Genomic DNA, 24068 nt, shown 5'->3' with positions numbered 1-24068 from the left:
AATCCTGAGCTCTGCATCCTGTCCTGGCCACCAAGCACCAGGTCTCAGGCAGCCACCTCTGAGGTGGATGAGGCCAGACTCCTGCAACACAGGTCTTCCCTCCTTCCTGGGAGAGGCCCAAACACTGACCTAGGTACAAAGGGCACAAAGCCCTATCCAGCTCACCGAACCCAGCACAGCCGCAGGGGCTTTGCACGGGCTGTTCATGCTGCCTTGAATGAATGCTTGTCACGCCCATCCCTCGAACCTGGCCTTGCAGATCCTTCTAGTTGTTTGGATGGTGACCTCATCTAAGAGGCCCAGCCAACAGCTCTCCCTTGCTCGCCTACCACTGTCTCTTGACAAGAGACGCCAGCTGGTGCCCTGGCTTTCTCTTTCTCTCTCTCTTTTTTAAGATTTTATTTATTTATTTGACAGAGAGAGATATCACAAGTAGGCAGAGAATCAGGCAGAGAGAGAGGGGGAAGCAGGCTCCCTGCTGAGCAGAAAGCCCAACAGGGGGCTCGATCCCAGGACCCTGAGATCATGACCCGAGCTGAAGGCAGAGGCTTAACCCACTGAGCCACCCAGGCACCCCAACCCTGGCTTTCTCTTATGGAAGGGTGTTCGCCATGGGTTTCTCCCTCCAGGTAGACAGTGCAGCACTCTGGCCCTCCTGCGCCCACAGCCCGACAGCAGCAGGTCTCCATCTGGGCCAAGGACCACCCACAGGGCAGCAGCCCTCGAGGAGCAGGGGACAATCTGGAGGGGTGGGGGGATGGAGAGCATTTGCACCCAGCGCACATACACTGCGCATGTGACTGAACTGAGGCCTGAGTGCTTCCTACCTCCCTGGCCACCTACAGGCCTCCCTGGGATACTGCCTTTGAGCTCTGATGCCCCTGGTAATGGTTTCCCTGGGCGACACGGCTGTGCCACCCAGACCACCATACGGTGGTTGTCTGAGGGGTGGGAGTCTGCACATCTGCTGCTCACAGGCCCTGGTCTCCAGGGGAACCCCTCCCAGCAAAAGCCCTGGGAGGACAGTGCCCAGAACCCTCCCTTCTGAGCCTTGGTTCCCACATATCCCTCCCAAAGTGGCCACAGCAGACACAGATCGGGGGGGGGGGGCCTCCCATGGTGGATACATTTATTGACAAGAGCGGGGCTGGGCTGGGCTTCCAGCCTCTGCTTCTGGCCAGAACAGGTGAGAGCTTGAGGAGGGGCGCCCAGCAGGGAGGGCGGCACACGCTGCTGTCCCTGGCTCGGGAACTGGTCTCATGCACTGGGAGCGTACTGTAGCACCAGCCGGTCAAAGTCGTTCTCCTTCAACGTGGTGGGGGAAGGGGGAGAAACGGAGAGAACATGAGTCAGGACCCCAGTCACCTGCCTTCCCTGGCCCTGCCCGGGGTGTCTGGGGACCTGGGACAGACAGTCTGCCTAGGCTCACCTTGGCCTGGTACTCCTTGATGAAAGGGTGGGACCGGTGTGCGTCCTTCAGCTGGGACAGGTAGCGGTTTGTCACCTGCAGGGGACAGGAGGCCAGGTAAGCTGAACGGGGGCGGGGGGGGGAGCCAGGTGCTGCTCACATACAGGGCAAGGGGAGGGGTGGGAGGGTGGGGCAGCTTCCCAGCTTCCCAGCTTCCCAGCTGACCCCAAGCAAGAGCTTCCATCTCCCATCACCCCCATCACTCCACCCGGAAATCTGGCTGATGATGGGACCCTCAGGGTTGGGGCAGAAAGAGGAGACAGGTGGCACAGAGCCTCTGCTCAGCACATAGTGGAAGGATGTGCCGCGAGGCTCAGTGAGTGGGTTGGGAGGGACCCAGACCCAAGGAGGGGGCGGACAGCAGGTCAGGGGGAACAGGACTGGGAGGGGAGGTGGGTTTATTCAGGGCACACTGTGCAGAGAATCCCCAGAGATCTTGGTGCTGGAACCTGGACCCCAGACAGAGCCCTTGCTGCCAGCCTCGCCCCTCCTCCTCAGGCCCACACTGACTATATGGGGCAGGGGCAGCTGTCTCCCCAAGCCTAAGGGTCCAGTGCCATCTCTGGAGTGAGTGGGAGAGTTGCTCTGCTATACTACGCTAGCCCCGAGGCCACCCAGGGGCCCTGCTACGGGGATGGGTGTCAGACAGCCAGGAAGCCCTGGGGTGGGTCCCTGGCCAAGTGGGCCAGTCAGCCACCTAAACAGCCGGGCCCCAGAGTTCTCCCTCCCTCCCGCCCTCAGACAACATGGGCTCACAGGGATGGCTCCCCTGGGCCCCTCTTCTCTGTTCTTTTGCCCAGCGACCTCCCGGAGGTGGCACAGGTGGGGGGTCCGGCTCAGCTGGCCCTGGCTTGGGCATGCTCTGAGACACGGCCCACTAGTTCACACAGCCCACGGGAGCAGCCAACCTACAGCCTCAGCACCAGCAACACCAACTTCGTAGCGACACTCGTGCTGATGGCAACCGTACCTGCCCCCCTCCCGCCGCCCCGCCAAAGAAGTGGCTTTCTGCAGGAGACCCTGAGCTTCGTCCAGGGCTGGGGCCACACCGCAGAGACCTGCCCACCGCAAGCTGCTGCCGTGGAGGCCAGAAAACCTCCCTGAGCCAGGGGGCCCTACCTCGGGGGGCTTGCCCAGGTGCTGTGACAGGACGACGAGGTTGATCAGTGTCTCTGGGTGGCCACTGTCCTGGAAACACAGGAGACGCCAGGTGAGCAGGGTCAGCTCCCCCAGGCCCCCAACTCGGCCTGTCCACCCCCATCTCTGGTGGGAAACCGGCTCCCGTTGACCCAGGGTAAAGACAGGACCCACGCAAGGTCACACCCTCAGAGCTGGGGCAGGGGGCAGGGCCAGGGGACCCAAAGCATGCCCACTGGCCACTCTGCAAGGTCATGACCTCAGGGCCCCCTTTCTGCCTGGGAGGCAGCGTGGTGGCAAGGGGGGGGAGCCCCAGCCCTCACCCGTCTTCCCGCCTCCCCGTAGCAGCAGCTTCCCCTCAGCCCGATGTCTCATCTGTGGGCCAGGATGAGACCAAGCCCCCTTGCTGGTGGCAGTCTTTGAGGAGTAATTTATCACACCGATGGCAAAGGAACAGAGCCCAGCCCCAGGTGGCCCGAACACCATCACAGGCAAGCTGTCCCTCTCGCTGCAAAAATGAGATCTGAGACCACAGGGCAGAACCCACCCGCCCCTCTGGCTCTCTAGGGACCTTGGCAAGAAGCTGCCGGGAAACTACCAGAACATCCAAGCGGGTGACTTTGCCCCGCCCACCCACATGGGGCGTTGAGGCACGGGGAATGCAGGGAACTGGCCCCAGACCCCCTGGGGCAGGAAGGCAAGACCGGTGCAGGGAGCCCTGACCGCACACTCGGAACAGAGACACAACAACCTGGACGCGAGGTGTCGTAGGTTCGAGGGACTGCATAGACCCCAGCCTCCTGCATAGACCCGGCTCTGCTCCACTGCTGCCCCTCTCCGGGGCAACTCAACTCCCCTCCACCTTAGTCTCCTCGTGGAGGTTGTCAAAAGGGACAATGGCACGTGCCCATGGAAGCAAAACGAGGGGAACTCCAGAGGAATGGGAAGGACAGTGGAAAGCATGGGGTGGCCCAAGGCACCAGGACAAGGGAGGCCGTGGCACGGCAGGGAGAGGAGGGGGTCAGGGCCGCAGGTAGCAACCTGCCCCAGGCGGGATTTCAGAGAATGAGGACAGATGGGTGTCATTTGACTGGGAACCCTGCTGCCTTCTCTTTCCGGGGCAGAAACCTCCCGCCAGGCCAGACATTCTGACTGCACCCAGCAGTCCAGCTAAGGTCCAAGCCCGTCAGGGAGGCACAGCGGCCAGCACAGACACAGGCGCCCTGGCAGGCCAAGGCAGCTCCACGCGGGCAGCCCAAGGAGCACCCGACCGATGGCCCCTGGCCTGTTCATGATCCGCAAACAACCTCCCGATGGTAACTCAAGCCCTTGCACAGGTATGGGGGAGAAAGCTTCCTACTGGTGTCCTTTTCTCGTTACATCAAAAAACGTTTTCCGGGGCGCCTGGGTGGCTCAGTGGGTTAAAGCCTCTGCCTTCACCTCAGGTCATGATCACAGGGTCCTGGGATCGAGCCCCGCATCGGGCTCTCTGCTCGGCAGGGAGCCCGCTTCCTCCTCTCTCTCTCTGCCTGCCTCGCTGCCTACCTGTGATCTCTATCTGTCAAATAAAAAAAATTAAAAAAAAATCTTTAAAAAAAAAAAACGTTTTCCAAAAACGGAAAAAACTTTGACATTTCCTCTGATTATAAAAATAACACACAAGACCTCATGCGTCAGTTGGGAGAAGGCAACAGGGGCTGCCCTGCCAGGGCCTCACTAGCAGTCCCTCTCCTAGACCCGAAAGGCCCAGGCAACGCCTCCCATCGGCAGCCCGCTCTCCCCTTGGTAATGAACGGCGGGCATCTCTTCCAAGTACCGGCTCAGGGGAGAAGTCACATCAAGAGGCCCCCAGACCAGACAGCCAAGACCTTTCTGCTCAGCTCAGCCCTGATGAAGTCCAAGCCGATGGGAGCCTCCCATTTCCAAGAAAGGCCACAATCAACATTTCTATTTACAATCTGAATCTTAGCTGATGTGCTATTAAAATAAATTCTCACATCACGTGCCAGGCCCGTGGGGTCTCCCTCTGCCCGGTATGCCTCTTCAGCAAGCCCTGCGTCCCCTGCCACCCCCACCAGGAGCCGCCATGGGGGCTGCGCCTGCCGTACCTTGTCCAGAGCCTCCTGGAGCACACCTTCAGCAGCCTCCCATCGGCCCTGGGCCATGTGGCAGGCCGCCTGCCCATTGAGCAGCAGCAGGGTGGACGAGCACTTGTCAGCCATCTCCTGAAAGATGTAGTAGGCGTCCTGCAGCTTCTCTCCACCCTGCGGGGACAGTTTCAACATCACCGGTTTATCACCCTGCTCCCCAGCCCTGCCACCGCCTGCTCCCGCACACAACAGGGTGACGCCAGCTGACACTTCGAGGAAGTGATGCCGGCACGGCCAGTGCACGGCAGGCCGTCCCTGGACCCCTCTCTGTCACCGACAGTCCGGGTTCAGAATGAAAGGTTCTGTCTGCGTGCTAGAGATGCGGCATCACTTACAGGGGAGCCTGAGACCAAGATGGACTTGTGAAAACACGCAGAGCGGGTGAACAGTGGGCAGGGCTCCCCCCGCTAAGCTGCAGGGACTGGAAAACAGTTAAGGTGAGGCCTCAGCCCCCAAGGTTAGTACAGGCACATGTGGATGGGGAACACATTTTAAGCAGCCATACAAAAAAAAAAAAAAAAAAGATAAGATAAGAAAAAGAAAAGCTCAGAGGAAACCCAGTGCCAGAAACCAGAAAAGGGGCCACTGTCGGCGCACAGGAGGGGCAAGGCATGGGGGAGATAGGGACTGGGTGCAAGGGAAGGTGCACGGGAGACACTGGCCACTACCCAGTGCCAGGAGCCCAGGCAGCAAGCTGAGTGGGAGCCAAGCCCAGGGTCAGCCCTGGGAGACTGCACCGCCAGGCAGGCCCACTCGGTCCATCCAGTCTGGTAAAGAGCCCCCAGCTCATTTCCTCTGGCTCTGGCCAAGAGGCTGGGCTGTGAGGAGCCGGGAATGGGGCTGCAGCTGAGCAAGGTGCGAAATGTGCCAGGGCACACTGAGCTGGGGGTTCCACTACGGGACGGGCCCTGGACCCAAACGAAAGAGCAGGTCCAGTGCGTCCACAGAAGCCTGTATCAGCACTCTCCCCCAGGGAGCGGCCAGCACTGGATCCAGGGTGCGCCTCCCACCTCCCGGGTCTTTGATGTTCCCTCATTCCCCCAGCAAGGCCCAGGGGCTCACCACAGCCAGATTGACCCACGCGGTGGCCAGCTGGGTGAGGGTAGCGTCCTCGTCCTGGTCCTGCATTTTCTTAAGCTCCTTCCTGGAGACAGAGGAGAAGGGTAGGAGGGAGCCCCCTGCATTCTGCTCATGGGACACATACTGGTGCCGGCTCACGGCCCTGACCCAGCTGCCCCCACTGCACACTTGGGAAGCCCACCCCAACTCTGCAGGCCCCACCCTTCGCGTCACAGAAGGAAACTTGAGACAAGGACAGCACCATCCCTCATCCCAGGCAACACCCTGCAGGGAGGGGCAGGCAAACCAACAGTGTGTCACCCCCATGGGCTAGAATGAAGTGACTGGAGAAGCAATTGTACTCCTGATGCTCTGGGCCTTCAGAAAGGGCCCAGGGAGGGTCCCCAAGCTGAGTGCCCCCTAGCGGGAAGAGGCCTGGCATCTAGGGAGCATGGCGTCCTGCTGCTCTGACAGCCGCTGCTTTGACAGTCTTGACGCTGTGGCCACAGCCTGGGAGCCGCAGCTGGGGACTCGTGGGAGAGACTTACCGGGCAAGGTCCAGGCGGTCCAACTTCAGCAGGATCTGCACGGTCATGGCCATGCTGTGGGACAGACAGGGAGTCAGCCGGCACCCTCACCACTGTGCTGCTCATTGGGGCTCACTCTGTGTGGGCGCCACCTCCGGGAACATTCCTAGGAGTCCCTCGGCCGCCAGCCCTGCCTGGCCGGGGGCGATGCTGAGCCACACTGGACTGACCCAGGCTCTACACGCTGGGCCAAGCCTCCCACAGTTTCCCGGGGCCCTGGCTTCCCCATTTCACCACTGAGCACACGTGGGGCCGGAGTTTTCATCAAGTCCCAAGTCGTCCCACTCTGACTACCCTGAGACTGGGCACCATATCTGTGCCCCAATCCTGGTGCGAGGGGGACACTGGCCACCACTCAGTGGCAGGAGCCCAGGAAGCAAGCTGAGCAGCCAGACCCAAGGTCAGCCCCCAGGGAATGCTGTGGGTCCAGTCACAGCGGGGCTTCGAGGGGCAGGTGCTCACGCCCTCCGGGGCCCACACCTATGGCTTCCCTCTCTGCCTGAGAGCTGTGGCCACTGCTGATGTATGAGTCACTCGCTCCCTCGTCTCCCCGCCCAGAGCAACGGTGTAGGAGTCTGAGAAACAGTTACAGAGTCTGCTGCTTTGTAAGCTGTGCATAGACCTATTTCTAAGCCGCCACAAATCCCTTCCTGGATAGAGGAGGGGCCAGAAACAGATACAAAAATGAACCTGTGGGGACCAACCAACCAAGGGACAACAAGCACTCAGAGAGTTCACAGGGGAGGGCAGTCGCACCCTCCAGGCCAGAGCCTGGACACGGCGCCCTAGATGAAGCACTGGCCCAGAGTCACCTCCTAGGGCGGGGGGTGGCACCCGTGGCACGCTGCCAGCTCTGCAGTGCCCTGAATGGGGGCCAGAATCAGGGGAGGGCCTGGGGGGACTCGGGGAGGACACAGAAAGGCCAGGGCCCAGGAACACAAGGCTCCGTGGTGGGGGTGGGGGTACAGAAACCATGGGCAGAACAAAGGTGCTTTCTCCTCTGCCATCGGGAACAGAGGGTTTCTAGCCCTGGGAGCCGTGTCCTTGGGAACAGCAGCCCAGCCGTGCAGAAAGGAGTGTCTCCTGGACCAAGAACGGGAGCTGCAGCCTGAATGGGAAGCCTGGGCCCCACCGGTCTCTCCCAACAGCCCCCCACTGTTCCCATGACAACGGCCAATGAGGCCTTGAGCAGCCTGGAGACCAGAGGGGCCGCTCAGGCCTCCAGGCCTTCCCGCTGGAACAGGGAGGACACTCACCACTCCAGGCTGTCCCCCTGGTGCAGGGCACGCAGGGCTGCATCTGGGTTCTGGTCGTGGAAGTAGATGGAGGCAGCCATCAGCAGGAAGGTGGTGTTGGTCACGTCCACACTCCGACTCATCTCTCGGTCCAGCTCAGCCACAACGGAGTCCCTACGAGACATGGCTGCTGAAGGCCTGCAGCCAGGGGTGGGCGGCAGCCTCGCCCCTGGGGAAGCAGAGAGGTCTGGGGGAGTGGGGGGAGTCAGGCCCCCAGGGGAACACAGCAGCTGCAGGCAGAACGGGACCCTCGTGGGATGCCTGGGCGGCTCAGTTGGTTAAGTATATGCCTTCGGCTCAGGTCATGATCTCCAGGTCCTGGGATTGAGCCCCGTGTTGGGCTCCCAGCTCAGCAGGAGTCTGCTTCTCCCCCTGCTTGTGTTCTCTCTCTCAAATAAATAAATAAAATCTTAAAAAACAAAACAAAACAAAAAAACAGGCCCAGCTGTTGCCATCGAGCCCCACTGGGCACCAGCTTCACTGCCTTTCCACATGGTACTTTTTGCCCTTACACAGAGAGACAGGCTGGGTGCTTTCAGGCCCAGAGCTTTCAGGCTCCCATGAGGAGGTGGGGGGCAGGAGGGGCCATGTCCACAGAGCAGCACAGACGACCGCTAGGCCTACAGACCTCCTGGCCCTCAGAGACAGGGGGCTGTAGTGTCCATACCACCCTAGATGTGGAGGGACAGACTGACTTGCCAGGGTCGCCTCTCTGGGGACAGGAAGCCACACAGATAACTCTCATTCTGGTGACATCACCGCCTTCTGCTGCAATGGGCAGCTGCCATGGCCAGCTGCTCCGGGCAGGCAGGCCGCGTGTGGGCTGGTGGCCGGGCTGGAGCCGGGGCTCCGCCAACAATCAGCCAGGTCCTCCACAGACCACAGGACACCCGAACCATGATCTGCTTAACCAGAAAATAGAGCCCAAACCCCTTGTTTCAAAAGGCTGCTGAGCAGTTGACAGAAGGGTAGAAGAGCCGGGCCCCGAGTCGCCGCCGGACCAAAACTGCTGTTCAGGGTCCACAGGATCCCCAGAAATATGTGCATGTCACTTGGGTGCTGGGGGCCACTGGCCAGAATCTGCATCTAAGGCCCTGGAGGATGGAGACACGCCTGTTACTGTCCTTGTGACCACCAAGGTGCCTGAAGGACAAATGACTTCAAACCCAAGACTATCTCCCACTCCGCACACCCCGAGTGTGTGCAGGGCGTGACACAGGGTTGGCACAGGAGCCCTCATGGCCACCCCACGATGTTCCCTGCCTGGTTTGTGGCACCAGGACTAGACACGCCGCCTGCTGTTGTTGATGTGATGGGAGCATCACACGGTGTTACTTTAACACGACACGGGTCACCTGCAGGGTCTGGTACTTTCTCCACAGCCTGCTTGCGGCGTTGGCTGTGGGGATGCCAGGACGGACACACCCTGAACCCCTCCGCCTTCCTGAGCTCCTGCCCCACAGCAGCCCCAGGGTGAGCCATTCATTGGCTCCTACAAGGTCCCTGGGTCCCCTCCTCTTCCAAAAGGAGAACAGGGCTTGTCACCTTGGCTCATGAAGTGTGGGGAGGGAGAAAGGACAGCCTCAGGAGCCTGCCTGCCTTGGCGTCCTGGGGCTGCTATCACAAAGCCCCGCAGACCCGGAAGATGCAAACAAATGGAACAGACTCTCTCACAGAGAATTCTAGAAGGCAGAAGTCCAATATCCAAGTGTGGGCAGGGAAGGTTCCTTCTGAGGCCCCCGAAGATGAATCCATCCTAAGCTTCTCTCCTGGCTTCAACTAGCTGCCCACAGTCCTTGGAACGCATTGGCTTCTGTGTCATCCCGATTCTGCCTCCGTCTTCACGCATGCCTCCCCTCTGTACCTTCTCTGTCTTCTCATCTGTCTCTAATGAGGACACCAGTCCTGGATTCAGGGTCCACCCTACATCCAAGATGATCTCAAGATCCTTACCTAATTACATTTGCAAAGACCTCATCTCCAATGATGCTGCATTTATGGGTTCTGGGGATCAGAACCTGGGGGCCCCCATTCAGCTGTCACTGTTGACAAGTAAATTTCCCCCAGCCTCACGCTTCAAAAGCCAAGGACCCCAATCAGGAGAGAGGGCACAGAAGGCTGCCCTTCGTCAGGGCAGCAGCCGGGGGTCACAGCAGGCGGTCTCACCCACACCTGGGACCCAAAGACAGCCTCGGTGGCCCATGAAAGTAGCATAGTATCAACAAGGTCATGATTGAGTCCTCGTATCTAAGAAGTTCCACTAGGCCTTTCTGTGAGGCTCCCTGCTACTAAGAGGGATGCTCCAGGGTGGTGGTGGGGTCTCAGGGCTGGGCAGGTGGGGAGGTGGGCAGGGGGGCGGGTGGGGAAGGGCAGGTGGGCAGGGGAAGACCCACAGAGTGGAGCGTTTCCCTGTCATGGGCTAGGCTGTTGCCCTACCCCAGGCACCCTGTGGGGAGGATATTTGAATGTAAAACTTCCTAACCCCAGGGGGCCTCAGGACCAGCCATTCCTGGGCTGGGGAGACAGCACAGAGGACCATGGAGCCTGCTGGGTCATGCTGGTGCTCCAGGCCTGGACAGAGGCAGAGCCCATAAGCACCAGGGCAAGTATCCCAGCCAGCCACACAATGAATGGCTCACACAAATGCCCCAGCAGGGTAGGAATGCCCTGAGACTCAGGAAGCTGAGAAGGTCGGGAGAGATGCCCACCCAGCCCTCCCATCCTCACCTCCGGCTGTCGTTGGCCAGGTACTCAGCAAACATACGCACCGCCTGGAGCTCAGGGGCGGAGGAGGGCTTGATCTCATCCAGGACCACACCATACTTCCTCTGCAGTCAAGATAAGCATGCTGTCAGCTTGGCCTGCTCTCCCCTGTGGGGCTCAGACCTCAGCCCCCAGGAACACATGAGAGCTTTTTAGGGCTCTAGGAGCACTCTGGCAGAGCCCTGACGCTTGGAACCAGTGGCTTCCCCCAGAACCCACTGCCCGCAGGGGCCCCTCAGCCTGCCAGGGCCAGCCCTGCCACAGGACCTGCTGCGGGCCAGCACGGCGTCACGTGCCACCTGTCAGGCCACAATGCCCACCACTCTAGCTGGAGACCCCAAGAATGAAGTGAAGGGCGGGGGCCCTGCCAGCTCCGGGTGGAAGGCATCGCCCAGGGGCAGGGGGTCTAGTCATCAGGACACACACCCCCTCCCTGCTGATGCTCAGAACCAGTGGTGGTGCTCACTGCTAGGAGGCGAACTGGAGTCAGGAGCCCATTTTCACCACATTCCTTCCCAGGTGGTTTTGATGTTTTTGCTGCCACCTACAGGTGTCCTTTTGTATGTATACATTCACACACATACATCGCAAGGAGATCCTGAGGTACACCAGAGCAGCCCCTCTGCTGGGGGCCACATATACTGTTCACGGTAAGGGCAGGGCACAGGGGCGGGGTGAGGAGGGTTGGTCAATGGGAGGGCTGGGGTCCCATCAGGCTCCAGAACACTCCACAGAGGGAAAGATGTGAATAGAAACTAGGAAGCCACCCAGGGCCTGACGTGAGGTGGAGGCAGCCGCGGAGCCATGTGCCCAGGACAGATCACGGTCCAAGGCTGAAGCTGGGGAGGAGAGGCAGGTGGGAGGCCAGCTGCCAGTGCGCCTTGGCGGGGGAGGCCAGGGCAGGGCACAGCTCGGTCTGTCTACACCATCTGGACTGCCTGCATGGCCAATGCGAGAAGAAAAGCTGCCTGTGGACTGCAGGGGGTTACACAGGATTCTCTTTACTATCTGCTTGCTTATTCCAAAAACCTAAAGCTGTACTAAGCAAACAGAACCTATTGATTACATAAATAAAGAAAAAAAGGGGGAGAAATCCCTATAATGGTCATTGGGCCTGGTGAGTCCACAACCTCGGGAACACAGCCACCTACTTGTGGAGGCCACACTCGATGCTCAAGGTCCTGGACTCTGCCCTCCTTTGTCTGTCGTCCCCACCCCAGTTGCCGCCCAGCACTCTGTTCCTTTACTCTCCTATCTCCGGGGCCTTGGAGGTCACAGGCCCACACTCACCTGTGCAAGGTATGCTCTGTAGAGGAAGACGTCCCTTTCTACATCTCTCTCCGGGCTGGAGGGCTGCAGAGAGATAGGGAGACTGGTCAGGATGCCTAGAGCTGTGTGTCATATCTGTCCTCAGGGGAGGCCAGGAGCAGGCAGCTTCCCCAGTGGCTGCAGGGCCAACATCCCAGCCCTGATCCTGTCCCAGACCATCACCACCCCAGGAAGGGGGTTCGATCCTTACCCGCATCCACCCAAGTGAAGAAAGTGGGGCACCCACTCCCGCTGCGTGGCAAGGGGCCAGGCTGGAGCCCATGCCTTTAACCACCGGACATGCGGCCACTAGTACTGACAGGTGCTCCCCAGAGTGCGATGGGTCAAAACAGAAGATGCTTAATGATGGGGGTGGTCCAGGATGTCGGTGGGGAAATGCCCCAGCGCCTGGGTTTGTAAAAGTAGAGAAAAAAGGGGCGCCTGGGCGGCTCAGTTGGTTAAGCGTCTGCCTTCAGCTCAGGTTGTGATCCCAGGGTCCTGGGATTGAGCCCTGCATCGGCAGTCCCTGCTCAGTGGGGAGCCCGCGTCTCCCTCTGCCCCTCTCCTGGCTCATGCTCCCCCCAACCAAAATGAATAAAATCTTTTTTTTTTTTTTAAAGATTTTATTTATTTATTTGACAGAGAGATCACAAGCAGGCAGAGAGGCAGGCAGAGAGAGAGGAGGAAGCAGGCTCCCTGCCAAGCAGAGAGCCTGATGCGGGGCTCGATCCCAGGACCCTGGGATCATGACCTGAGCCAAAGGCAGCGGCTTAACCCACTGAGCCATCCAGGCGCCCCAAAATGAATAAAATCTTAAAAAAAAAAAAAAAAGGTAGAAAAAAGAGGCCTGGGAGGATTCCCATTCAGAGGCCAATGGTTGATTCTGAAGAACCGATGGGACCCGGGAGACGTGCAAAAGGGACTTTAGTTGTGGTAACAAATACTTCCATGCAACCTGTTATTGTCCTGTTTTTGTTCCAAAACACGTTTTAATCATGGAAAACAGAAGAGACAAAGGTCTGCCTCACTCAGAGGAGAGCTCAGTGGGGCTGCCCAGGGAACAGTGACATCTGCATCCAGCCTGGGCCACGCTGCTCGGCCCCGGTGCCTTGGAGCCGGGGAGCCCTGCGGAGGGGATTTCACACTGCTCACTTGGGGCCTGTGGGAAGCCCCCTGAGCCCTGGCCAGGCCATGAGGCTATGGGGGACACGGACCAGAGCCAGGAAAAGGGGAAGTCTCGTAAGGACTCAGGCAGAAGCTGCGTGGTGAGTGCTGGGCCGAGGATCTCCAGATCCGAGAAAACAGGGATGGCATCTTTCTGAGCAAATACTTCCCTGCCATTTGTGGCTTGGGGAAAGCTCAGCAGAATTACCTGAGAACAAAGCCAGGAGGCCCACACCCACCAACGCTGGCAGACCCCCGAGTGGCCCCCGACTGACCTCAGACAGCTCCAAGGGGCAGCCAGTCCTGAGGACAGTAAGTACCATGGCGGGGTTGGGTAGTGATGGGATGAGGGCTGCCGTCAGGATGGCCCCACGAGACCTGCACTCCTTGAGGCTTCCTGCATTGCTTCGTCCCCAACGCCAGGCAGCACCTACCATCTTGTGGGCACTTAAGAAATGTCTGACAAATGAGGATATTGTCACGATGGTGACACAGCACTACATCCGATCAAGGGCAATGACTCCCCAGGTGTCCCATGTGGGGTCACCTCAGCTCGGGTCTGTCAGAGATTGCTGGGGCCACCATAATCAACTACCATAAACTGGGTGGTGGGAAAGAACAGAAAATTATCCTCTCACAGTCCCGGAAGCTAGCAGCTCGAATCAAGGTGTCAGCAGGACCACACTCCCACCAAAGGCTCCATGGGAGGATCCTTCCCGGCCTCTTCCAGCTTCTGGGGGCTCCAAGTATTCATTGGGTTGTAGTCCCCTCCCCCCGATCTCTACCTCCATCTTCTCTGTCTGCCTCAAACCTCTCTTTGCCTTTCTCTTAGAAGGCATTTTTTTTAAGATTTTATTTATTTATTTGACAGAGAGAGTGAGAGATCACAAGTAGGCAGAGCAGCAGGCAGAGAGAGAGGGGGAAGCAGACTCCCCGCAGAGCAGAGAGCGTGATGCAGGGCTCAATCCCAGGACCCTGAGATCATGACCTGAGGCTTAACCCATTGAGCCAGCCAGGCGCCCCTCTTAGAAGGCATTTCTCATTGGATTTAGGGCCTATCTGAAATCCTGGCTGACCGCATCCAGATAGCCTTTACTGAATTCTATCTGCAATGATCCTCTTGCCAAATAAGTCATGTTCCCAGGTTCCCGGTGAACATATCTTTCAGGGGACACCATTAAACCCAGTACAGGCTGCCCAAGAGGGTTCAGGTAGCCCGTGGACCAAAATTAAATCGCACTGAATGGCTCAGTGGGGACAGTATGCTCATTCTGGATGCATCAGGGTCAATGACATGGTTTTGCGCCAGTGCATGTTTCCCACGTCACCAAAGAGGGAGCAGTTCCCCAGCTCAGAGGCTGGGTTGCAGTGTGCCTCCACCCGCGGCAACTGCCAATCTGGTTTCTGTGACTGCTTCCAGTCCCTGAGTACAGCAGGGCACGCTGGTTCTCCCTTTCAGCAGTGACGGAAAGTCTGAACAATACAACAGGAGAAGACTTGCCCCCTTAAGCACTCAAGCTATTACACATTCACTCCGTTCTTTACTCATCTGATATCCCCAGAACACAAGGCTATGTGAAAATTAATAAAAACAAAACTCGTTGAAAATAGAATCAGGCGGCCAGAAGGGGGAGCTCTCAAGCCAGGACACTGCAGGTCCGTGACAGACCCCAACAGAAGAGAGGTACCATGAATTCCCCACAGGAGGATGAAAGATCTCCTTGCCTGGCAACTGGCTAGCCAAGGAGACTGTCACAACTCAGGCAATGAGAAGCCACTGGACTCTGACCTCCCAGTTTACTCCAATGGGTTTTTGTCTATAACAACCCCTCTCGATTCCCTTTCCCCTGTGAAAGAGGAGTCCTCTCTGTTCTCTGGACTTGCCCATGGTTTTGCCATAGGTTACACATCCCAAGATGCAATTATCTGTTAATCCCCAATGAACCCATTTTCCTAATAAAATAACTGACTTTTCTTTTTAAGGTTAACAAGGAGGGGAGCAAGACCCTGTCAATTTCACGGCTCCTAAAGAACCGCCAGTAGTTCACTCTCAAAGTGTCAGTAACGTCCATGTCCCTCCCTAAAAGTTCCTGCAGAAGGACCTGCTGCCCCCTCTTGTCATCCACTAGCTGGACCCTGCCTAGCAGGGCTATTTTCTAGCTCTCAAATGACCAACCTCATTCCCATCACTGTCCATCACACCACCCCCCTGACTTCTTGTTATGTACTTGTTTACTGTCTCCCTGAGGAGCTTAAGGTTTCCAAGAGACCTAGGAGTTTTATCTATTTTATCACTGCTTTGACCCAGCACGAATACACTGCCTGGTCCACAGAGGAGCTCAATGAACCAATGAAGGAAGGAAGGAAGGAACGAAAGAACGAACGAACGAAAGAAAGAAAGAAAGAAACGAATGGGCAAATTTGAGGAGAAACAACCCGGCTCGCGGAGCAGGGTAATGTCCAGGAAGCCATTTCTCTCCCGAACAGCAGTGTCAGCATCGTAAAATGAGAACAAACAACAGTTCCTACTTCACGGGGATTGAGCGTATGGTGGCATAAGCGGACTCTCCCCAAGCGACAAATACTACTATTATTACTACAGAGGCATAAACACCTTCCTTACTCAAATACCTTCCACGGCGCAGAACGAGCTCTGTCTGAGTGAGAAGTATCAAAATCTGTCACAGCTTTGAGTTTTGTCAAAGGTCAGGGTAACTAACTCCTCACAGTGCTCTGAAGAGATACACTGGTGGGCAGACGCCGTGAGAAGAAGGAAGATTTTATAAAAATAAGAGAGCGACCAGTGGCCACCTGGAAGCGTCTTTCGCCACCACCATCCCCTCGCCCCCGAATGGCCGCACCTTCACCCGCTGCGCCTCGTTAATGCACTGCTGGTAGCTGCCAATGTAGAAGGCATTCTTCACGTCGAACAGCTCGTCCACTTCTCCAGAGCCGCCGGTGGCCGGGCCGGGAGCTGGAGGCGCCATACCGCTTAGGTCCCAGTCGCTCCTCTTCCGGAGGGACACGTCGACCGGAAACAGAGAGTCACCGCAAGGCGCGCTGGGAATTGTAGTTTACTCGTTTCTACCTGATGATGAACCGAAGGGAGTTAAAGGACCGGAGTCGCAAGGACGACTCGCAGGGCATTCGGGAATTGTAGTTTGATTTTATCGCGCGAGCCAATGGAAATAGGGAAAACACGGTAAGCTTGTGGTCGAGGCTGGGAATGGTCGAGTGAGCTAGAGGTGGGTGGGACCACGCAGCTAGCGATCCAGTAAATGGGAGCGGTTCGTGACGTCATCGATACGCGCCGGAAAGCACGGCTCACACGGGTGCTCACACGAAGCTGGCGAGGGGGATGGCCGGTTTCGCTGAGCTCGGACTGTCATCGTGGCTTGTGGAACAATGTCGGCAGCTGGGTTTGAAACAGCCTACGCCTGTACAGCTCGGCTGCATCCCCGCCATCCTAGAGGGTAAGTGTGTCTCGGCCTCTTCCCCAGGAAGCCTACCCCGTCTTATCGGCTCCCTTTCCTTCCGCAGCCTTTGCCCACGCCACTTCTGCGAGGCGAGGGAATATGCTTGGGCGTTATTGGCGAGCCTGGATCCCAGAGGTAGACTGGGCGGTGTTGGCGTTTGTAACGCACAGTTGATTTCCTGTGTGTCCGCACACAAGTGACTTAATCCCAGAAACTTGTGACCTCAGAGCACAGGGATGAATGACTAATGGCCACTACTGAGAAACTTTGGTTGTTTGCACTACCATCTTAATTTTACAAACGGAAACTGAGGTTGTCGAGATTACTAGTAAATGCAGGACTCTGGTCCCGTGAATACTTCCCACTCTGGTAGTCCAACCCCGTTTGACGTTAAAGAGATGCTGTTAGGGGCACCTGGGTGGCTTAGTTGATTGAGCGTCCCACTCTTGATTTCCACTCAGGTCATGATTTCAGGGTGGAGATCAAGGCTGGCGTTGGACTCCATGCTGGACGTAGAGTCTGCTTGGGATTCTCTCTCTTCCCCTCTCTCCCGCGCTTCTCTCCCTTCCCCGCGTTTTCTCTCTCTCTTCTCTGTAGAAAGAGAGAAAGAAAGCTAGCCTAGGATATAATAAGCTGAGAGTTGAGTTATTAAATAGACAAAGATGGAGAAATTGATAGGCAGCCTAGGATATAAGATTGGGGGAAGGTTTTCAGGTTTTCCCAAGCTGGGATGCTCTGTGAGGGAGTCAAATGAGATAGTGAGTAGTAGCGGGGCACCTGGGTAGCTCAGTTGGTTAAGCGCCTGCCTTCAGCTTAGGTCATGACTCCAGGGTCCTGGGATCGAGCCCCGTGTCTGGCTCCCTGCTCAGCGGGGAGCCTGTTTCTCCCTCCTCTCCCTCTGCCACTCCACCTGCTTGTGCTCTCTCGCATACACACTCGCTCTCTTTCTCTGTCAAATGAATAAATAAAGTCTTGAAAAAAAAAAAAAGATAGCAGTGGCATCTTGGGTCAGATGGATGTGGGTTCCACTCTAGCCTGCTACTCACTGGCTGTGTGTTCTGGGCACATCTCTGAGACTCTGTTTCCCTTTCTGTTCAATGGAGATAATAATGATCACACTCTCCTAGAATTTGTCCATATGCCCAGAACGCAAATGACATAGGACACATTGGACACATGGTAACCGCTCATTAAACATTAGCTATTGTGAACTGCCCACTAGAACCTTGTCTGCACCTGCTGTGTGTTGATGCCTCTTTGCCCTTTGCCCAGGTCGGGACTGCTTGGGCTGTGCCAAGACAGGCAGTGGCAAGACAGCAGCATTTGTCCTGCCCATCTTGCAGAAGCTGTCTGAGGATCCCTATGGCATCTTCTGCCTCGTCCTGACACCCACCAGGTGAGCCCCCCAGGCCTTCTGGGTGAGTTAACCATCTGTGTTTTCTTGGGCAAGCACCTTTACCTCTCTGAGTGCCCTTTCCCTATGTTTAAAATGGGGACGGAAATCATTCCTGCCTCTTAAGGGAGGCACAAATTTACTGGGATAGTGCGTGAGAAGTGCTGAGCATAGGTCTTGTCTCACGGTAAGCTGTCAGTTGTCTTGTAGCCCGAGACAGAGACACATTTCTTGTTCTTGGGCATAAATATGGCAGTTGACATGGTAAGTTCTCTAACAGCAGTAGGAGAGGTAGGCACTGTATGTTGTAAGAGTGTGGCCTGGGGAGGGGAAGTCGAGGAACACGTCATTCCAGAGATGCCTTAAAGGGTGACAAGTATCTCTCAAAGGGACAAGTTTGGGGAAGGATACGCCAGGCAGAGGAAGCTGCTAGTGCATTTGAGCAGAGGTGGGAGAAATGCAGGGAACAGAATAGGTACTTGGGGCCGGGCAGGTTAGAGCCAACTTGAGAAAAGCCTACAATGCCAGGAAGAGAATTAGAACCAATTCTGTGGGCATGTGGCAGGAGAGGGCAAGACAGGAGGACAGGAAGTGGGCACATGAGCCAAGGGCAGGCCTGGGCAGAGCAGGGGCTGAGGAGTAGGGAAGAAGGGACTTGGACACTGACCAGCCTCAGGGGAGAGGGGACTGATGCTTAGGTTTTGGGCTTTGGTGACTGTGGTGTCGAGGCCACTGCCGAGGAAGAGAGGCCAGGTTGGGTGGAACTGGTGGGAGAGGGGCCATGGGATGTCTGGGTCAGAGGGGCTCCAGTGCTCCATATCAGAGCCTTTATCCAGAGGGAACTGGGAGCTGTGATGGGTGTGTAAGCAGGAGAGGGACAGTCAGGAGGTCTGAGGGTTGGATATGGGAATGGGAGGCAGGCACAGAACCCCTATCTAACCCAGCCTGATCCCTTCACACCCACAGGGAGCTGGCCTACCAGATTGCAGAGCAATTCCGGGTGCTGGGGAAGCCTCTGGGCCTGAAAGACTGCATCATTGTCGGCGGCATGGGTACAGGGGGTGCGGGGAGGCTCTAGGTGGGGAACCCCCGCAGCCTCAGGCCACCCACCCCGACCCACCTCTCGTATTCCACCTGCAGATATGGTGGCCCAGGCCCTGGAGCTCTCCCGAAAACCGCACGTGGTCATCGCCACACCAGGGCGCCTGGCTGACCACCTACGTAGCTCCAACACTTTTAGCATAAAGAAGATCCGTTTCCTGGTGAGTCAGCCCAGGGCCCGGATTCATCCATTTGGGACATGTGTCCCATAGGCCATCCAGTAGAGCCATAGGAGGGGTGACAAAGACAGCAGAGAAGCAACATGAGGTAGCCCAGACTAGCCAGGGTGGTCGGGGGCAGGGCCTCTCTGAGGCGCTGAGATGGTTGAGGGAGCAGATGTCTGAGACCTAGAGGGAGAACACTCCAGGGCCTGTCTCCAGGGCTGGGAAGGAGGCATGGGGGGGAAGCAGGCTGGGCACATGATCGGGCCCTGGACAGCGCTGTCACTCCAGATCCCCTACCCCCGGCTACTGGTTCTCAGGTAATGGACGAGGCAGACCGGCTATTGGAGCAGGGCTGCACCGACTTCACTGTGGACCTGGAGGCCATCCTGGCGGCCGTGCCCGCTCGCCGGCAGACCCTCCTCTTCAGCGCCACACTGACTGACACACTCAGAGAGCTTCAGGGCCTAGCCACCAACCAGCCCTTCTTCTGGGAGGCTCAGGCCCCGTGAGTCCACAGCCAGGTCCTGAGGGGCAGGGCAGGGCAGGCAAGGGGTCGGGTGCAGGGCATTGGCTCCCTTCAGCAGTAGGGGAAACTGAGCCCGGCCCCCCAACCCCCCATCCCCAGGGTACGTACAGTGGAACAGCTGGACCAGCGCTACCTGTTGGTGCCTGAGAAGGTCAAGGATGCCTATCTGGTCCATCTGATTCAGAACTTTCAGGACGAGCACGAGGACTGGTCCATCATCATCTTTACCAACACGTGCAAGTGAGCACGAGCTGCCTGTCTTCTCCTCAGACCCCCTCCCGTAGCCCTTTATGAGGCCTGAGGTGTGAGGCACATGGCCAGTGTTGGCACTCTGGGGCCTCTGCTGAGACCAGAGATTTCAGAGGATTCATTCAGGGAAGCTCAGATCAATCAGTTTGCTGAGGTCACGCCTCCTGAAGAGGGAGCCAGGACTTGGGGTTCCTCAGACTCGCCATTTTATTTTATTTTTTTAAAGATTTTTCTTTATTTGTCAGAGCACTCAGCCCATGTGCGTGCATACAAGCCGGGGTTGGGAGGGCAGCAGGCAGAGGGAGAAGCAGGCTTCTCACTGAGCAGGGAGCCTGATGTGGGGCTTGATCCCAGGACCCTGCTACCACGACCTGAGCCGAAGGCAGACAGACACTTAACCGACTCAACCACCCAGGCTCCCCAAGACCCGCTCTTAACCAGAAGGGGCCTCTGGCTGTCCCCCAGAAACGCCCTGCCGCAGCCAGGAAGGCCTCGAAGCAGCAGCTCTTTACTGTGTCTTGCGCTGTCGCTAAGGCCCAGCACATCGGCTCCAACAGCCAGGCCCTCCTCTACAGTCCCGGAGGCCTTCAGCATCCTTTGAAGCTCTTGGGGAGGTCCTTAGGAAGCTGTAGCATGAGCCGGAGTGGAAACGCAGCCTACGTCACATGGAGGGGACCTCCTGAGTGGCTGCTGTCCCCTAAGAATTTATCAGCTACCAGAAGAGGAAAGTCTGGGTTTAGGGCTGACTCTCATTGGCTTGGGCCAGGGTCGCCAGGCAGGATACCCTGCACCCCTGCTTCTACTTCACCAGCTGTGCAGGGCCCCCTACTTGCTGTCTTGGGGTGTGCCGGGGCGGGAGTGCCTTCCCCTGACCGGGGCTCTGGAGAGGCTGCCAGCGTGTCCTTCCCCCCGCAGGACCTGCCAGATTCTGTGCATGATGCTGCGGAAATTCAACTTCCCCACTGTGGCTCTGCATTCCATGATGAAACAGGTGTGGGGTCAGGCTGCCCCAGAGACACACCCCTCCCCATCCCTAGCCTTGGCCTCTCTGCTCCTCCTAGCCTCAGGGCCTTTGCCCACGCCTCTTCCCTCTGCCTGAAACACTTCCTGCCATGCGTTAACCTTGGTCTGTCCCCATGGGGGCACCCGTGAGGGTGGGAAGCCTGGACTCCCATGTTCCCAGGCCTCACACGGTAAATGCTCAAATGTTTGCTAACCCTGACCCCCAGTCTTCCCAATCTTCTCCCTGACCTCGCAACAGAAAGAACGCTTTGCTGCCCTGGCCAAATTCAAGTCCAGCATCTACAGGATCCTGATTGCCACAGATGTAGCCTCCCGGTGAGCAGCCCCACAGTACTCCCTCCTGTGGGCTGGCCAGTGGCACCCCCACAGAGGGACCAGAGGGCTCACCCTGGCGAGGGGTGGGGCTGCCCCGACTTCTGGCTGAGTGACCTGGGGTGGGTCCCTGCCTTGGTTTCTGCATGTGGATGGCAGCATTGATTGGCCTCTGCCTCCAGGGGCCTGGACATTCCCACAGTGCAGGTGGTCATCAACCACAACACCCCCGGGCTCCCCAAGATCTACATACACCGAGTCGGCCGGACAGCTCGGGCAGGTAAGCGGACAGGGCCGGGTGGCCTTCGGACCCATGTCCCTCCGCCCTGCCCACCCCTCGAGGAGCCCAAGTTAGGAGCCGGTGGGAGAAGATGTGGGGGTGGAGCCCGCAGGTGAGAAGCAGGGTCAAAAGTTGGGGGAATCATCCTTTCGAAAGCAAAGGCAGGGAATGTTTTCATTTGAGATTCTCACACCTGGAGTGGGCAGAGACAGGGTTTCTGGGGTGGCCAGCTAAGGCCTGGTGCTTCTCCCCTGTCCTGTGGCCCTGGGGCAGGGCATATCAGCTCTCTAGGTCCATCTCGTCATCAGAGGACAGGTAGCAGGAATGACGCGTGTTTGTGCTGCTCCAAGGGTCGTGAGCCTCACCAGCTGTGAGTGCTGAGGGAGACACCGTCACCCTCACAGACATGGGAGACAGAGAGACTAGTGGGCGCAGCTCTGCACTGAGGCATGTCAAGGCTTCTCGCTGACACAACTCCCCGACAGCCATGCCCTGGAGGGAAATCAGCCATGTCACCAGCCCCTGTGGACGGCTGGCCTGGCAGGAGAGCCGCCTCCCGGGGCCCTGTGTCTCCTCTGCGAGGGACCTGCCCTCACTCCGTTCCCACCAAGAGAGCTGCCTGGTGGTCACAGCCTGTCTCTGTTGGCCCCCAGCTCATAGCAGGTAACTGTGGCATGTCCTCGCAGGGCGGCAAGGACAGGCCATCACACTGGTGACGCAGTACGACATCCACCTTGTCCATGCCATCGAGGAGCAGATCAGTGAGTGGAGGGACAGGAGAGGGGCCGGGGGGAGGCGGGTGCATCTGGGTGAGACACCTGCTGGGCTGCTCACCGAGCAGAGCTTGGACTGCACTTCCCGCCCTGTGCAACCCCAAGTGACGGCTTTTAGCCCGGTTATCAAAACCGGCTTCCCCCAGTGGCCCTCAGCCGCCAAAAGCCACATCCGGTGGGAAGGGACTTCAGTTTCTCAGCCTGGGATGTATCGGTGGTCTCTGTGGATGAGTCAGAGCCCCCAGAGCCAGGGTCTGGGTGTGTTTAACAACCCCCTTGGGTGTTTTAATGTGCAGCCCAGCCCAACCAGCACTGGAAAATCTATAATCACTGCACAGACTGCCCTAAAATTCAGAAACCTCTGGACTGCAAAGGGCAGTGTTTGAGTAATCCTTACACCCAACGTGAGGCTCAAACTCATGACCCCAAGATCAAGAGTCGCACACTATTCTGACGGAGCCAGCCAGGCGCCCCTAAAGGACGGTGTTTAAAAAGAATATTTCCCGTTAAGTTCATAGTGTTGCTAACATCGACAAATAAAAGGACAGTCTGTCATCTTCAGGTCTGCGATCCCAGATCTTGCTTACCTGACCCTAATCTGCTATGACGCCAGTCTTGCATGCCCCACTGCATGGGAAGCTCACTCCCAAGCCAGAAACTCTCCCTTGTCTGCTCTCTCCCACCCCATGGGACCCCTGACCCTGCAGAGAAGAAGCTGGAGGAGTTCTCTGTGGAGGAGGCCAGTGTGCTGCAAATCCTCACGCAGGTCAACGTGGTGCGGAGGGAGTGTGAAATCGTGAGTGTTAGAAGTCCTGAGGCCCCCGGGTGCCCCCTTGGAGATGAGGGCCCCCGTGACGGCCTCTCCTTCCCTCCCCAGAAACTGGAGGCGGCCAACTTTGACGAAAAGAAAGAGATCAATAAGCGGAAGCAGCTGATCCTGGAGGGGAAGGTGAGGGCCGAGCTGGCAGGTGGATGGCAGGGAGGGCTTACAGGAGGCAGACTGGCAGCTCGGTCACCTGCGGGTCCTCCCATGCCAGGATCCCGACCTGGAGGCCAAGCGGAAGGCTGAGCTGGCCAAGATCAAGCAGAAGAACCGGCGCTTCAAGGACAAGGTGGAGCAGGTGCTCCAGCGGCAGAAGGCCAGGGGGGCTGGCCGCAGGGGGCGTCCACCCAGGGCCCCGCCTGGAGCGCGCTCGGCCCCGGCACCCAGCCAGGGCCCGTCCTGAGCACCACTGTGGCCCCCACCAGCCCCACCTGGGATTCCTTCCTGGAACTGACGGTCAGAGGGCACCTCCCCTCCCCCTGGACCTGCTCAGTCCCTGTCAGTGGGACCCAGGGACACCCATGTTGTGCTCCACACAGCTTTCCACCTTGCAGCCCCTGGCTGGCCCCTTCTCGGAGCCCCTGCCTGCAGATGAGGAAGAAACACTGGCTACGAGGTTGGGCCCAGCTCCACACACAGTGACCCTGGGGGGTGGATGCTGCAGGGCCCCAGAGCAAAGGTGTATTGCCTGCAGGAGTCACCTAATAAATGGGTCTCTTGACTTTCCCATCGGATTCTGGGGGAGTGGGGGCAGGGGAGGAGGGTTCAGCTGCTGGTGCTTCCCAAGGCCCCCAGAACATCATGTCACCCCCCACCCCACTCCAGTCCTCCATTCCCATCAGGCCAAGCCAAAGGTTTCAACTACAGTGCTGGCCATCCTGGCCAGGTGACCTTGGGTTTGAGAAGTCCCCTGTGGGCCTCAGTTTCCTCATCTAGAAAATGCAAGGACACCATTCTTCAAATGAGGCTGTCAGGTTCAGTGACATGACACCTGTGTGTAGTGAACACTACCATGTT

At 57.8% G+C, this 24068-nt stretch overlaps 2 protein-coding genes across 4 annotated transcripts; one reads left to right on the top strand and one right to left on the bottom strand.

Moving 5' to 3' along the window:
• Positions 1–1099: 1099 nt before the first annotated feature.
• COPE (COPI coat complex subunit epsilon) lies at positions 1100–15970 on the bottom strand. 2 transcript variants are annotated; one of them, XM_047696809.1, is made up of 10 exons: positions 15793–15966; positions 11750–11812; positions 10424–10524; positions 7658–7810; positions 6363–6416; positions 5818–5899; positions 4714–4869; positions 2588–2656; positions 1430–1504; positions 1100–1305 (listed from the first exon to the last, which is right to left on the bottom strand). In XM_047696809.1, exons 1-10 carry the CDS (start codon positions 15916–15918, stop codon positions 1258–1260), a joined length of 927 nt encoding a protein of 308 aa, XP_047552765.1. In that variant the 5' UTR covers positions 15919–15966; the 3' UTR covers positions 1100–1257. The 2 variants fall into 2 exon arrangements, with proteins under 2 accessions (XP_047552765.1, XP_047552775.1); XM_047696819.1 differs by lacking the exon at positions 2588–2656 and having other exon boundaries at positions 15793–15970.
• Positions 15971–16239: 269 nt separating this feature from the next.
• On the top strand, positions 16240–23777 carry DDX49 (DEAD-box helicase 49). Of its 2 annotated transcripts, none has more exons than XM_047696759.1 (13): positions 16240–16404; positions 17680–17803; positions 18767–18852; positions 18941–19062; positions 19383–19570; positions 19691–19831; positions 20756–20831; positions 21102–21178; positions 21358–21455; positions 22142–22216; positions 22936–23024; positions 23106–23177; positions 23266–23777. In XM_047696759.1, the coding sequence occupies exons 1-13, from the start codon at positions 16290–16292 to the stop codon at positions 23452–23454; spliced, it is 1452 nt and encodes a 483-aa protein (XP_047552715.1). In that variant the 5' UTR covers positions 16240–16289; the 3' UTR covers positions 23455–23777. The 2 variants fall into 2 exon arrangements, with proteins under 2 accessions (XP_047552715.1, XP_047552725.1); XM_047696769.1 differs by having other exon boundaries at positions 22919–23024; positions 23266–23408.
• Positions 23778–24068: the final 291 nt, after the last annotated feature.

Source organism: Lutra lutra, chromosome 1 (genome assembly GCF_902655055.1).
Source record: "Lutra lutra chromosome 1, mLutLut1.2, whole genome shotgun sequence".
In the NCBI taxonomy this organism is placed as follows: domain Eukaryota; kingdom Metazoa; phylum Chordata; class Mammalia; order Carnivora; family Mustelidae; genus Lutra; species Lutra lutra.
Note: the sequence above shows the minus strand (reverse complement) of the source record. Positions and strands in the feature narration are given on the sequence as shown.

Bases quoted from the DNA above. Each gene is read 5' to 3' on its own strand.
- DDX49 (XM_047696759.1), top strand. From the start codon at position 16,290: ATGGCCGGTTTCGCTGAGCTCGGACTGTCATCGTGGCTTGTGGAACAA. The intron at 17,804-18,766 runs GTGAGCCCCCCA...TCACACCCACAG, and splicing joins CTCGTCCTGACACCCACCAG to GGAGCTGGCCTACCAGATTG. The intron at 20,832-21,101 runs GTGTGGGGTCAG...ACCTCGCAACAG, and splicing joins TGCATTCCATGATGAAACAG to AAAGAACGCTTTGCTGCCCT.
- COPE (XM_047696809.1), bottom strand. From the start codon at position 15,918: ATGGCGCCTCCAGCTCCCGGCCCGGCCACCGGCGGCTCTGGAGAAGTG. The intron at 7,811-10,423 runs GTGAGGATGGGA...CATGTCTCGTAG, and splicing joins CTGGCCAACGACAGCCGGAG to GGACTCCGTTGTGGCTGAGC. The intron at 4,870-5,817 runs GTGAGCCCCTGG...CTGTCCCCGCAG, and splicing joins CGTGGGTCAATCTGGCTGTG to GGTGGAGAGAAGCTGCAGGA.